The sequence below is a fragment of the Leopardus geoffroyi genome, chromosome D3, assembly GCF_018350155.1.
Source record: "Leopardus geoffroyi isolate Oge1 chromosome D3, O.geoffroyi_Oge1_pat1.0, whole genome shotgun sequence".
Classification (NCBI taxonomy): domain Eukaryota; kingdom Metazoa; phylum Chordata; class Mammalia; order Carnivora; family Felidae; genus Leopardus; species Leopardus geoffroyi.
This window is the reverse complement of record NC_059339.1, coordinates 35,798,695-35,812,046: the sequence shown is the minus strand read 5'-3', so window position 1 is coordinate 35,812,046 and position 13,352 is coordinate 35,798,695. Positions and strand designations below refer to the sequence as shown.

Sequence of the window (13,352 nt, the reverse complement as noted above, 5' to 3'; positions counted from 1 at the left end):
CTAGGCCACCCAGGCGCCCCACCCCGACTTCTACTATGATCAAATACAGGTTTCAATGGCATTGTTTAACAAGTAAAGTTTTCTCTTTATTTAAAAAAAAATACTCCATTTCTAACATCAAGTTTTACCCATAATAGAAATTTGTTTCAGACAAAGGAGGCAGGAAGCCCTGTGATGTTTCAGAGTCAGTATTTCAGTCAGTTGCTTTGTTTCAGACCTGAGCAGCGCCCCACAGTAGTCTTTGAGATGGGTGAGAGTTTTGTCAAGTGCAAGAAAGCCCACTGTGCATGGGGGCTCCTTCTCGGGGAGATCAGTGTTGATGGCGTCCGTATAGACTTAAGTATCTAGAAATGAATCCTTTTAAAACTAATCATGTACCCCATGGAAAATCTCCATGTGTCTCCAGAAGTGCGCATAGCTCAGTTTGAAATGCAAGTATCTTAGGATTCTTACTTTACTTCCCTTTAAATGAGAATGTAATATGTCCTTGACTTTTCTCTACCTTCTACAACTACAAGCTTCTTGAAAGTAGGGGCTATTCTTCTGTAATTCACCTTGGCACCCCTTCTACACCTCAAAGAGTGCCTGGCACAGAGCAGGCTGGGCGCTCACCTATAGATACAGGCTGCACGCTCACATTCCCACCAGGGGCCAGCAAGGGGGTGTGAATGAGGGAAGCAAGCTAGGTATGAGACCATTGGGCACAGAGACACTGTGACCCGAATGGGCAGGTCCGCGTTCACAGACCTCCAAGGAAGACGTACATTAAGAACAGACTGGCATCGCAACTGACTGTAAATGTTTGAAGAAACAGGGAGCCATGGTTTGGGTCTCGGAACGCTTGCCCGACGAGGTGACCTTCAGTGGGCCAAGCCGAGACGGATAGCAATCGGAGGAGGGCTTCTGCACTGCAAATGCTCCCGACTGCTGGCAGCTCAGGACCTAAGAGAAGTAGGGGCAGTGGAGGAGGGGACCGCGGCTGGCCATACTCAAGAAGTTGGATTTGATTCTGTGGCAGGGGGACCATGGGAGGCTGGAAGGCAGGAATCACCCTGATTAAAATTATGCGTGTTTGAAGAGGTATTTTCAGGTGGTCGACGTGGGTTTTCTTCTGTGATCCTCCTGCCGGGATCATGATGACTGCGCGCACGCCCCCGTCGGTTAGAACCCTTCTGAGTCGCTTTTGACATTGCCACGGAGGCACCGTCACACAGTGGGGTAAGGCCTCACATGTCAGCTCTGCAACCCACGAGTCATGTGCCCTCAGACAATCTGCCTGACTTCCCCGGGGCTCCTCTCCTTCCAGTAACGTGCACCTCTTACACTGGAATGCAGTCTTTTTTAATGAGTTACTTTTTAATGAGTTGCTACACGTTAAACTACTTCAAACGGGACCTGAGAAACAGCAGGTGCCCAAAAGAGGTTAGGTATTAGTCTGTTCGTGACGGGATCACATTTTGAATTTGTACTATCGTTCTTCCAAAAACTCCAATATGCCACTGTGAGCTTAAGGACCTCGATTTCTTGGCAGTTCTGGTTAACACAGAAAACACACCATATAGAAATTAGAACATGAAGACAAGGGATACAAGTCTTCTCTCAAGATTTGAAATTACGATTTTTTTAATATCGCTCACTTTCCATGAACTGAAGAACTCACCTTACTCAATAGAGCCCATCCTTGAATGTCTTTCATTGATGCTTGTCATTGCTTTTAATTTTTTTTTTTTATTGTGCTCTCGTCCCTCCTGACCTTTTTATTGTTGTTGTTGTTGTTGTTGTTCCTTCCGGGCTCGGTGGTGGTAGGAATGGCCCCTGCACACATTTTCTTCCCGGCAGAGGTCCACGTGAGTCCACCATTGTGAGGGAAACAATGTATTATCGGCCTGATATTCTTGAAATTTTGAGACCTTCCCTTGCACTTGCTTGAGTCCCTAGGGGGACAACTGGTGGGAAGAACTTTCTTGCCTGTTGTGCAAACATCTGTAAAATGCAGCCACAGCAATCTCAGAGGCTCCCACCCAGACACAAACTGTGGAAATCAGATCCTGGGGCTGTTGGTCACAGCCGTTCGTCCCTCGAGCGAGGGAGGTTTTCCGGAGTCCTTCGTCTACCTCTGTAGATTCCTTGTCTTAGGAGTTTAGTTGTTTGTCCACCCTGGAAGCAATCCCCAGTGACCTCTCTATTCTTGTCCTCGTGGTAAGGGCATGTGCCACACCAGCTTTTGGGTGACAGACATCAGAGGCAGAGGAATGCTGACTCTCCCCTGGTGTTCCACCCAAAATCTCAGCTCTGTCAGGGCACAGGTGCCAGGGATAACCGCCTTGTATCCCGGGCATTTATCTGGAGGCTCATGGTGACCAGGGTCACTCAGACCCCACCAGGAGCTACCAAAATCAAAGGGAGTGGATCTTGGTATCAGTAAAGCCTGTCCTGTGCTGGCCTCTGGCATGCTTTTTGATTTTTGTTAGAAGACATGTATCTCTGAGTCATAATTTATTCGTGTCTCGGGAAATAATTTGAAATACATTATTCAGTATAATTGGAATAATTTCAAAAAGAAAAAAACAGGACTGATCAATTTTGCATTAAAAACCTTAAATTCCGGGGCGCCTGGGTGGCTCAGTCGGTTAAGCATCCAACTTAGGCTCGGGTCATGATCTCACGGTCCGTGAGTTCGAGCCCCGCGTCAGGCTCTGTGCTGACCGCTCAGAGCCTGGAGCCTGTTTCAGATTCTGTGTCTCCCTCTCTCTCTGCCCCTCCCCTGTTCATGCTCTGTCTCTCTCTGTCTCAAAAATAAATAAACGTTAAAAAAAATTTTTTTTTTAAAAACCTTAAATTCAGGTGCCTTCCTTCTTCCTTTAGTCCCCTTCCCCTCCAAAAAAAGCATGAAAACACAAACCAATATTTGAATGAACATTCACGAAAATATCTTGTATCATTAGGCAAGAGGACAAAACTCTCCAGTGCCCACCCCCGAACAGTTTTGTTGGTGAACCGCCATGGTCACCAGATCAGGGAGGTCATGTGGTGTGTCAGAAAGGGGGCTGCTCTCAAATGACAGCACAGTGGCACACACGTGAAGGGGAGAAGAGACCAGGAAACCAAGCCAAAACTACACCGGGGGAGATGGGGACCCTCTCCTTGCATGTTTTTTTCTTCCTGGGATCAACTCAGAATAATCTTTGTGTTCAAATTCATTTTCAGATACTAGCCCAAACTGTTACAGTTCCTCTGGATACTGATTCTAATTTTAGCATGGAAAAGAACATCACCTATTTCATTTTTCTAGCCCAGTCTTTTTTTTAGTCTAATTTTTCTATCCTAATTGTGTTTTTTTTTTTTAGTCTATCCCAATCTTTTTTTTTTTAAGGCAGCAAGTAAGAAAATCATCAAGAATAGCATTTATATAATCACCCAAGCGAACCACTAATGCTTATAAATGCCCTTGATTTTAAAGTTAACCCATGTGTAGTTATGTAAACATTAAAAACCCCTATCACCTTCATAGCCTCTGAGCCCCCTTGGTGAAGTGATACAGCCATGTTCCTAGATGACATTTTATGTACGAAGTTCCTTCTAAATCAGAGAGAAATGGGATTCCTCCATTCAAATTGCTGGTACACAGAGTTAGACTAATTAGTAGATTCAAAACAAATCTTTGGTGTTCCGCAATTCACCTCCTCCATATGAGACCACCTGATAGGTCAGAAGGTAGAGCCGAATGTTCCTGATGCTCTGGATCCGTGGTTCTCCTCCAGGAGAGACTTAAAAATACACCCAGACCTAACCTCACCCCAGACCAATTAAATCAGTCTTTTGGGTTAGGATCTCAGAATATTTTTGAATTTTTTTTAATGTTTATTTATTTTTGAGCTAGAGGGAGACAGAGAATGAGTGGGGGAGAGGCAAAGAGAGAGGGAGACACAGAATTGAATCAGGCTCCAGGCTCTGACCTGTCAGCACAGAGCCTGATGCGGGGCTCGAACCCACGAGCTGTGAGATCATGACCTGAGCTGAAGTCAGACGTTTACCCACTGAGCCACCCAAGCTTCCCAGAGCTCAGAAATTTTTAAACATTTCTTAAACATTTTTAAACATTAAAAAAATTTTTTAACATTAAACATAATGTTTTTTAACATATTTTTTAAACATGTTTTTTTAACATAAAAACAGATTTTTAAACATTAAATTTAAACATTTAAATATTTTGGGAGAGAGCACAGGGGAGGGGCAGAGACAGAGGAAGTGAGAGAGAATCCCAAGCAGGTTCCACGCTGTCAGTGCAGAGGGGACACAGGACTCAAACTTACAAACCATGAGATTATGACCTGAGCCGATAACCAAGAGTCGGACGCCCAGCCGACTGAGTCACCCAGGCACCTCGGATCTCAGAATTTTTTAAAAGCTACACAATAAGCGTAACCTGCAGCTAGAGTTGAGAACCACTGCCCTCGGTAGGGAACAGTTACTGGAGGCCAGGATGGCACTCTGGTTACCTAGGGAAATGGACTGAGTTAAGTTGAGAGGCAAAGCCTTGAGTCTGGGAAACAGAGGAGGGACTTGGTTGGTGGTTGGGAGCAGTAGTCCAGTCACAGCACTCTGAGGCCTTCCTGATCACTGCTCTCACACATTCCGAAGAGACCCTTGCAGAAGATGCCCCTTTTCAATGAACTGGAAAGGAGTGAAGCCAATGTGCTTTCCAGCTTCTATAGATAGTCTCCAAAATAGAAGTCGAGGAAGGAAATCATGTAAATATGATCTATTAATATTCCTTAATCCTGAGATATGTTTTAGTATGTTTAATAGTAAATAATACAATTTATACATAAGCATATAGGCTCACTTCTTGATTGACTTATTCACTGAGCTCCTGCTATGTCCCAGGTGTTCCATAAGGCACTAAGGAAATTGTAGTAAAACCGCCACAGCCATGTTTCCCTCCAGGGGGATCTTAAATAATCACAAGGGAGTCTAAAGCTCAGAAAGGGGAAGTGAGCTGCACTTGGGAACTGGCCCACAGCCTGGAATATCTCTGGAGTGACTCCTGTTGGGCACGGAAGGGAGACGTGGCTTTTCTTCTGCAGGCACATGCCGTCCACAATGCTGGAACATCTGATTCATCCACTACAGCCATGGTCATCAGAACTCTTTTTGCAACTTGCAGACTAGTTGGCTCAGGCCCGTGTATCTAGTGAAGGAAGCAGAAAGTGCCTGGGCCGCCTCTTTGCGGAGGGGGAGGGGAGTCATGTTGCGAAGGCTATCTGTGTATACAAAGATAGACTCAGGGTATATTTGTTCTTGTGAATAAGCGACAAGCGGTTCAGGACACAATGAATGCTCCTGTCCACAGGCTACAAACGTAGTGATGGATGGGATCCAGTGTTTACGTGTCCCCTCTGTAACCTTAGATTGAAGTCGTTGAAATCCTCAGCCCTTACCTCAGGAGAATGGCACGTGCGTGGGCTGAAATGGTGGGGCACAGCTTCATGAGAGGTGGCGGGCCTGGACCCATCAGGGGACAAGACACAGAGACATCAGGAGGTGGAGTCAGTTTTCACGGGAAGGGTGAGCGTGTAGTCAGAGCAGCAAGGAGGAATGATAGAAGCTTGTGTTGTAGACAGAAGGCAAGGAGGTTTTGATGGTGAAACTGGAGAAGAAAAATTACCCAAGAACCAGCTGATAATTGGTCAAGATGAATGGGAGGTACCTGAAGGGGGGCCCCGGGTGTGCCACCATTACTCAGTGCCCAAGCCTTAGCCAAGGAAGGACCACTTATAAATATCTTTGAACACACCTTGTCTTCGTGTTCATGCTTTGCTATTTATAAAATGCCTGGGTATGCATTAACTCCACGACTCCTCAAAATAACCCTGAGATGTGTCATTGAAATCAGTATGTAGATCAAGAAAGATGAAAACACTGAAGCTTACAGTGGCTAACTTGTCCAAAATCACACAGCCAGTGAAAAGGTAGAGGCAGATCTCAAAGTCAGATATTTGAGTTCCAGATCCAGTAATCTGCATTGTCAAGATCCTATAGTACAACGGGGTCCTGGTCCCAGCATGTGCCTGACCATTTGTATGATTCCCCACGTATCATGTGGCTCTTGTGCCTTTGACGTTGCGCTCCTCTCGTTTCCTTGCATTTCTCCTTGTTCTTTAAAGATTTGTACTGTTACGCTTACACCCTCAGACATGCATGAGCATCAAGTAGAGATTAGGGTTTTTGCAAATCTGGTTTCGAAGAAATGTTATATTCCAACTTCCTGTACCTGCTTCTATAGAACTGGCATTTTGTAATGCCCGCCTCCCCCCTCCCCCCCTTTTTCCCGGGTCCATAAGAAAGAGCTTTGACATACTCAGATCCCGGGAGTTGAGCAAGGAGGTACTGATCACGTTCAGTGACAGGAAGTACATCTGCTTAAAAGTCTAATTTCTCTCTCACTTTTGGAAGTCAGGTGAAAAAAAAAAAAGGATTAATTTGACAGATGGCACAGAATAAGAAAAATATTAGAAACAAGAAGAGGCCATTTTTCCTACAGAGGCTCATTTCATTCTATATACCATTTCCCTGGGATATCTGCCAATTGTTAGCAGGAAGAGTGATGTTATCCATCTTTTAAAATTTCACTCTTGAGTATTATGGAGATAAATAGCTAAATGATGGAGAAATAACTTTCTTTCACAGCAGTCGTTTAAGAGAGGTAAAAAGAGCTCAAATGCAGAGACGTTTGATGACAGGCGAAAATTCAACCATGCATGAAAAATTCAGTATCTCTGAAGGTGCTGTTTGAGCAAGGGCACCCATCAACACTAGCATCGGTACTAGAAAGGAGAGCTAAGTCCGTCTATAAAAGTGAGGGGACTGCATGCGAGCCTTGATAGGTTTATTTGCAAGCCCCAGAAATTGGCCAGTTGCAAACTTACAAAGAGAAAAAAAAAAAAGTCTGTGTTCTGTTTTGCTGCAGGACCAATGCAGGAGACCATCTATGACTTCTGGAGGATGGTGTGGCACGAAAACACCGCAAGCATCATAATGGTGACCAACCTCGTGGAAGTGGGAAGGGTAAGTCGGCCGTCCGCCTCCAGGGCCACATGTTCCTTGCTCAGTTGGTAACGTGGAGTAAGGCCAGAATAGGCTTTTGAAGTATTGTGTGTACTTTAGCAAACGTTAACTACGACACCTCCTCCCGTCGCTTGCTGCACTTGCTTATAAATTATCAGTAAACATAGACTGAATTGCTTTCGTTTGTTGCGATAGCAACAGACAGGCAAGGCACTCAGGATTTAAAAGCAGTTGTTATCTGGCTATATTGAGCACATGAAAACACCTCTAAGCGCGAGAACACTTGTTGCTGGGTGTCAAAACACAATGGGTGCTGCATTAGACACGACTGCATTCCCTAACTCCGGAACGTTGACTCTGAAAACAGAGTAAGCCACTGGATGCAGTCCTGAGCTTGGCATTCCAGCATCTCCTCCTGCTTAGATTTTACTTTCCTGCTCCTCTTGTTTCTGAACCTGTGAAATAGAGATCGTCGTCTTCCCCCTGAAGTCTTGTATGACTTTATCTGTAGGAACTGGTCACGAGAGCTGTTTTTATTAAAGCGGGAAATACTTAAGCAGTTATAACCTAGGTAGTGGTACGCTATAGGATTATTTCCAAAGTGAAATTTATAAATGAGAAATACACAGGGTGCAATTGCTTTGTTTTATAAGAGGGTCAATTCCATGGCTCTGCTCAACTCAAGAATCCGTTAGTTCTTTTTTTTTTTTTAAGTAAAAGTTTATAATTTATTATGTACTTTGATTTGCATGTGTCATCTCATTAATTGTCACTTTAACCTTATGAAGTAAGTTGGTATAATTTCCTAGGTTTTTTTAAATTTATTTATTTAAATTCAAGTTAGTTAACATACAGTATAGTATTGGTTTCAGTAGAACCCAGTGATGTGTCACTTACATGTAACACCCAGAGCTCATCCCAAGTGTTCTCCTTAATGCCCATCACCCATTTAGCCCATCCCCCCACCCACCTCCCCTCCAGCAACCCTCAGTTTGTTCTCTATACTCAAGAGTGTCTTATGGTTTGCCACCCTCTCTGTTTTTATCTTAGTTTTCCTTCCCTTCCCCTATGTTCATCTGTTGTGTTTCTCAAATTCCACATAAGTGAAATCATATTATATTTGTCTTCCTCTGACTTATTTCGCTTAGCATAATACACTCTAGTTCCATCCACATTGTTGCAAATGGCAAGGTTTCATTCTTTTTGATCCCTGAGTAGTATTCCGTTGTATATATAAACCAAATCTTCTTTATCCATTCATCAGTGGATGGACATTTAGGCTCTCTCCATAACTTGGCTGTTGTTGCTAGTGCTGCTATAAACATCGTGGTGCTTGTGCCCCTTCAATTTATTTTGAGAGAGGGGGTGGGGAGGGGCAGAAAGAGAGGGAGAGAGAGAATCGCAAGCAGGTTCCACACTACCAGCACAGAGCCTGACACAGGGCTCGATCCCATGACCCTGGAATCACAACCCAAGGTGAAAGAGACAGATGCTTAATCCACTCAGCCACCCAGGCGCCCCAACTCATTACTTCGTAGAAAAGGTTGACATTGTGAGATTGACCCTCAGCAGCAAAGGTAGCCTGGAGATTAGCCTAGAAGTGAAATACTGGGGCAGAAACCATAAAGGGGTTGTTGCTTAAGATTCTTGGTCAGCCTTAAAAAAGAAGGAAACCCTGCCATTTACAACATGGATGAACCTGGAGAACATCATATAAGCCAATCACAGAATACGTGATTCTACTTCTATGAATTATCCAAAATAGTCAAATTCATATAAGCAGAGAAATGCCATAGTGGTTTCCAAGGGCTGGGAAGAGGGAGAAATGGGGAGTTGATGTTCAATGGGTACAAAGTTTTGGTTATGCTAGATAAATAAGTTCTGGAGGTCTGCTATGCAAAATAATGCTTATACAGTTAACAATACAGTTTTGTGCACTTAATTTGTTCAGATGGTAGATCTTACATTAAGTGTTCTTACTACAAAAACAAAGAAAAAGGGACACAGGAAACTTGGAGAGGCATTGGATATGTCTGTTATCTTGCAAATAGTGATGATACCACGTGTATGCATATGTTGAAACTCATCAAGTTGTGCACATAAACATTGTATATTAGGGGCACCTGGGTGGCTCAGTAGGTTGACCATTCCACTCTTGATTTCAGATGAGGTCATGATCCCTGGGTTGTGGGATCAAGCCTCGTGTCATCAGGCTCCACACTGCGTGAGATTCTCTCTCTCTTTCTCTCTCTCTCTCTCTTCCCTGCTCATACTCTTTCTCAAAAAAATAAATACATTTTAAAAAATAAAAATAATTATTTTTTTAATGTTTTTATTTATTTCTGAGAGAGAGAGAGAGCGCGCGAGTGGGAGAGGGGCAGAGAGAGACACAGAATCCGAAGCAGGCTCCAGGCTCTGAGCTGTCAGCACAGAGCCCGACGCAGGGCTCGAACTCATGAGCTGTGAGATCATGACCTGAGCTGAAGTCGGAGGCTCAACCGACCGCGCCACCCAGGTGCCCAAAAATAAAAATAATTTTTAAAAAATAAACATTGTATATTGTAATCATGTATCAGTTATACTTCAGTAAAGCTGTTTCCAAAAAAAAAAAAAAAAAGGATTTTCAGAAGTATCAGGAGGTGCAAATCGAGAGACATTCAGAAGTGGGAGGTACTTTCAATTTTAGCAAAAATAGCAAACTAAATAACCTGAAAACCCTCCTCCTACAAACATCTAGAAATTCTAGATAAAATATAAATATATATTTTAATAACTTTGTATATTATATGTAAATATGTACGTTAAAAATATTTGGCTTAGCTTTCGAGAAAGGAAACTACTAGAAACCAGAAGAGTGAGAGCTAGAGGCCAGACAGAGAGCGGACACTGCCACTGTTCTTTGGAGGCTGGGCAGGTGGGGTGTGTCAGTCTTGGAGGGAGGGTGGGGGACCTCAGACTTCATGATTTCGGATCTTGGGTTTTACACCCACCCAAAAACAGGAGATAACGTGTTAGGCCTGTGTAATATGAGGAATTTGAACTCGAGATTGCCACCTGACACCTAAGCTCACAAAAGGTAGGCACTCAGAGAAGGGACAGTGGAGGGGGACGCAGAGGGAGGTGGAAGAGGGAAGCCAGCTGGGCACCGGAACAGGGAAGTGAGAAAGAGACAAATCAGTCTTCACTGAGGATCTAGATGAGAAAGCATTTCCCCCAACTCATGGGTCAAAGCAAAATGCCCTGATATGAATCAGAACTTACTGAGAACTGTGAATCATAGTATCATAGAGTAAACTTGTAGGATGCAGATAAAATGGTACCTAAAAGGGTGTATATGTTTTTAAGTGTCATTAGAAAAGAAGAAAGACCAAGCATCGAAATCAAAAAGATATGTGTTGGGGCGCCTGGGTGGCTCATTCGGTTAAGCATCCGACTTCGGCCCACGATCTCATGGTTCGTGAGTTCGAGCCCCGCGTCAGGCTCTGTGCTGATGGCTTGGAGCCTGGAGCCTGCTTTGGATTCTGTGTCTCCTTCTCTCTCTGCCCCTTCCCCGCTCACGCTTTGTCTCACTCTGGTTCTCAAAAATAAATGTAAATGTAAAAAAAAATTAATAAAAAAGATATGTGAAGAACAGAATACAACTAAAGAAAAAAGGAAATAACCGAACAGAAAATTATTAAATTAAAAGCAAAGAAACAATCATGAAAATCAACAGAATCAAAAGGGTTTTGTGAAAAGATTCACAAAATAGACAAACATCTGGCAATCTGAAGTACAAGAAAAAAAGCCAAAAACTCTCAATATTTGAAATAGGAAAAAGATTCTTTTATCATAATAGATAATATGAATAGCTAACAAACTTGAAAAATTAGAGAAGTTGGGTAATTTTCTTAACAAGTATGATTTTCCAAAACTGATTCAAAATGGGACAAAAATTACGGGGCACCTGGGTGGCTCAGTCAGTTAAGCGTCCAACTTCGGCTCAGGTCATCATCTCATGGCTTGTGAGTTCAAGCCCTGTGTCGGGCTCCAAGGTAACAGCTCCAAGCCTGGAGCCTGTTTACAATTCTGTGTCTCCCTCTCTCTCTCTGCCCCTCCCCCATTCATCTCTGTCTCTCTGTCTCTCTCAAAAATAAATGAACGTTAAAATTTTTTTCTTAAAAAGTCTGAGTAGACATTAATTAAAAAGTAAACAATGGTTAAAAATTGACTCAGGGAAAAGCACCAGTCCCCAAAGTATTAACAGGTGTGTTCTACTAAATATTCAAGGAATAGAGAATTCAAATCTTACGAAAATTATTCGAAGGGAAGAGAAAAGGAAGACTTCTCCCCCACTTTAAGAGACTTGTATAACCTTGATATCAAAACCAGACGAGGACATAGGAAAATAGAAAGTTATAGGTACCACAGATTGGGAAGAGAGAAATAGACCAACAGATCAAAATAGCCCAGATGTTGACTATAGCCATATGTAGGAAAATGTGTAAATAGTGGGGAAAGCACGAGCTTTTCAATACACCGAGCTAGGAAATTTGCTTATCAGTGTGGACAAAAGAAAAAAATCATAAAACACCAAAAACAAATGCCAAATAAAAAACAAAATGTAGGGGCACCTGGGTGGCTCAGTCGGTTGAGCGTCTGACTTCGTCTCAGGTCGTGATCTCTCGGTCTGTGAGTTCGAGCCCCGCGTTGGGCTCTGTGCTGACAGCTCGGAGCCTGGAGCCTGCTTCGGATTCTGTGTGCGTCTCTCTCTCTCTCTCTCTGCCCATCCCTGCTCATGCTCTGTCTCTGTCTCTCTTTCAAAAATAAATAACATTAAAAAAATTTTTTAAACCCAAAATGTAGCTTTAAATTAAGCTTTAAACCTTGTAGAAGAAAATATGAAGGAAAATATTTATGGCCTTTTTTTAAAAGAATGTTTCAACGATACCTAAAGCTCAACGTGTTAAGAAGAGAATGGGGAAATTTGACCGTATAAAAATGTAAAACTTTCTCTACGTAAAGGATATAAAGTGACAAGACACTGGGTAGACGCTCTGAGACCATTATGTAAAGTATAAAAACATACAAAGCAGAATTTTATGTACTGAAAATACAAAAACTGTTTATTGTCTCAGTTCCCTCTGCTGGGAGACAGAGCAGGGGAGCTGGCTTAGAGACTGGTGCTCACCATGTACCTGCCTAAAAGGGGCCACCCCATGTCTCTGTCACCCACCTTTCACCTGGGCAGTGGGGATATCACAGCACCTGCTTCCTAGGGTTCTTGTAAAGATAAAGTGAGTTTCGACATGTCAGGTGGTTAGAGAACTTCCCGCCCCATTCTAAGGACTTCATAAATATAGGTATTCGTGACACCCTTACCTTTCCACCAACAAACCTAAGACCTACAGTGATGTCTATATTTACCTTTTTTGTCTCATTCTTTTCCTATGAAAGCAGTAATGATTACTAAAGAAAAAAAAAAAAGTTCAACGCCACCAGAATTTTTGGTCTCTGCCTTCTGGCACTCAGTAACTGCCCAAAGAAATGAATGAGGGAGGTTTCTCCTCCCTTAGTGTCGGAGAGCAGTTAGCCTATGCTAGGTTAATGTGAAACAGCCAAGCTACAGATTTCCTGTTTTCATGAACTTGGGTTTCTTTCCCTGAAATGTATGATGGATTCGGAATCCTTCATTTCACAAATATTTGCTGACTGCCTGTGCCTGATAAGAAAAGATCTGCAGACTGCTGTCACAGCCTTGAAAGTTATTCACCACCTCAGAGTCTACATATTTGCATCAGAGCTCACTGAAAATAATCCCAAGGTAAATTAGTCTGAAAAGTAGATCATTTTAAAATAACAAGTACTATGGGTTTTAAGAAAATGATAAATAAAGGCATACATGGTCTTTTCTCGCCTAATTGAAATTCCCAAGGTTACTCTCCTCTAGACACAGTGACTGAAGAAGTGAGCTAGTTTCATGTAACCCTTTTACTTTAAGGAGGGCTGAGGACAGTATAGTTCTTTGGCGGAAAGGTCAAAAGAAGACCGTGCCGTGAAATTACTACAATGACAAAAGGCAAAACAAAACCGCTCACACACTAAAGCCCACTGTCTCGTGGACATGGCCCATGTTGCAGGGAGCTAGTTTTCATTCTGAGTTACCTGGCTTTGGAAAAATAAAAAATAAAGGCCCTGAGGTGATGGTCTGTTCCTTCCATCAGGCACTTGGACCCATCCCATTCAGGGCAGTCACTGTTGGTTTTCTTGCTGGAAACAATTCCTTCGGACAAGTAACCATGGAA

General features: G+C 43.0%; 1 protein-coding gene across 11 annotated transcripts in view; it reads left to right on the top strand.

Annotated features, from left to right (window-relative positions):
- Positions 1-13,352, top strand: part of PTPRM (protein tyrosine phosphatase receptor type M) — a 796,726-nt gene that overhangs the window by 732,058 nt on the left and 51,316 nt on the right. For all 11 annotated transcript variants that reach the window (XM_045459381.1, XM_045459379.1, XM_045459380.1 and 8 more), the window contains one exon: positions 6,971-7,068. In XM_045459381.1, coding sequence (XP_045315337.1) covers positions 6,971-7,068 — 98 coding nt within the window. The remainder of the gene's footprint in view (positions 1-6,970; positions 7,069-13,352) is intronic.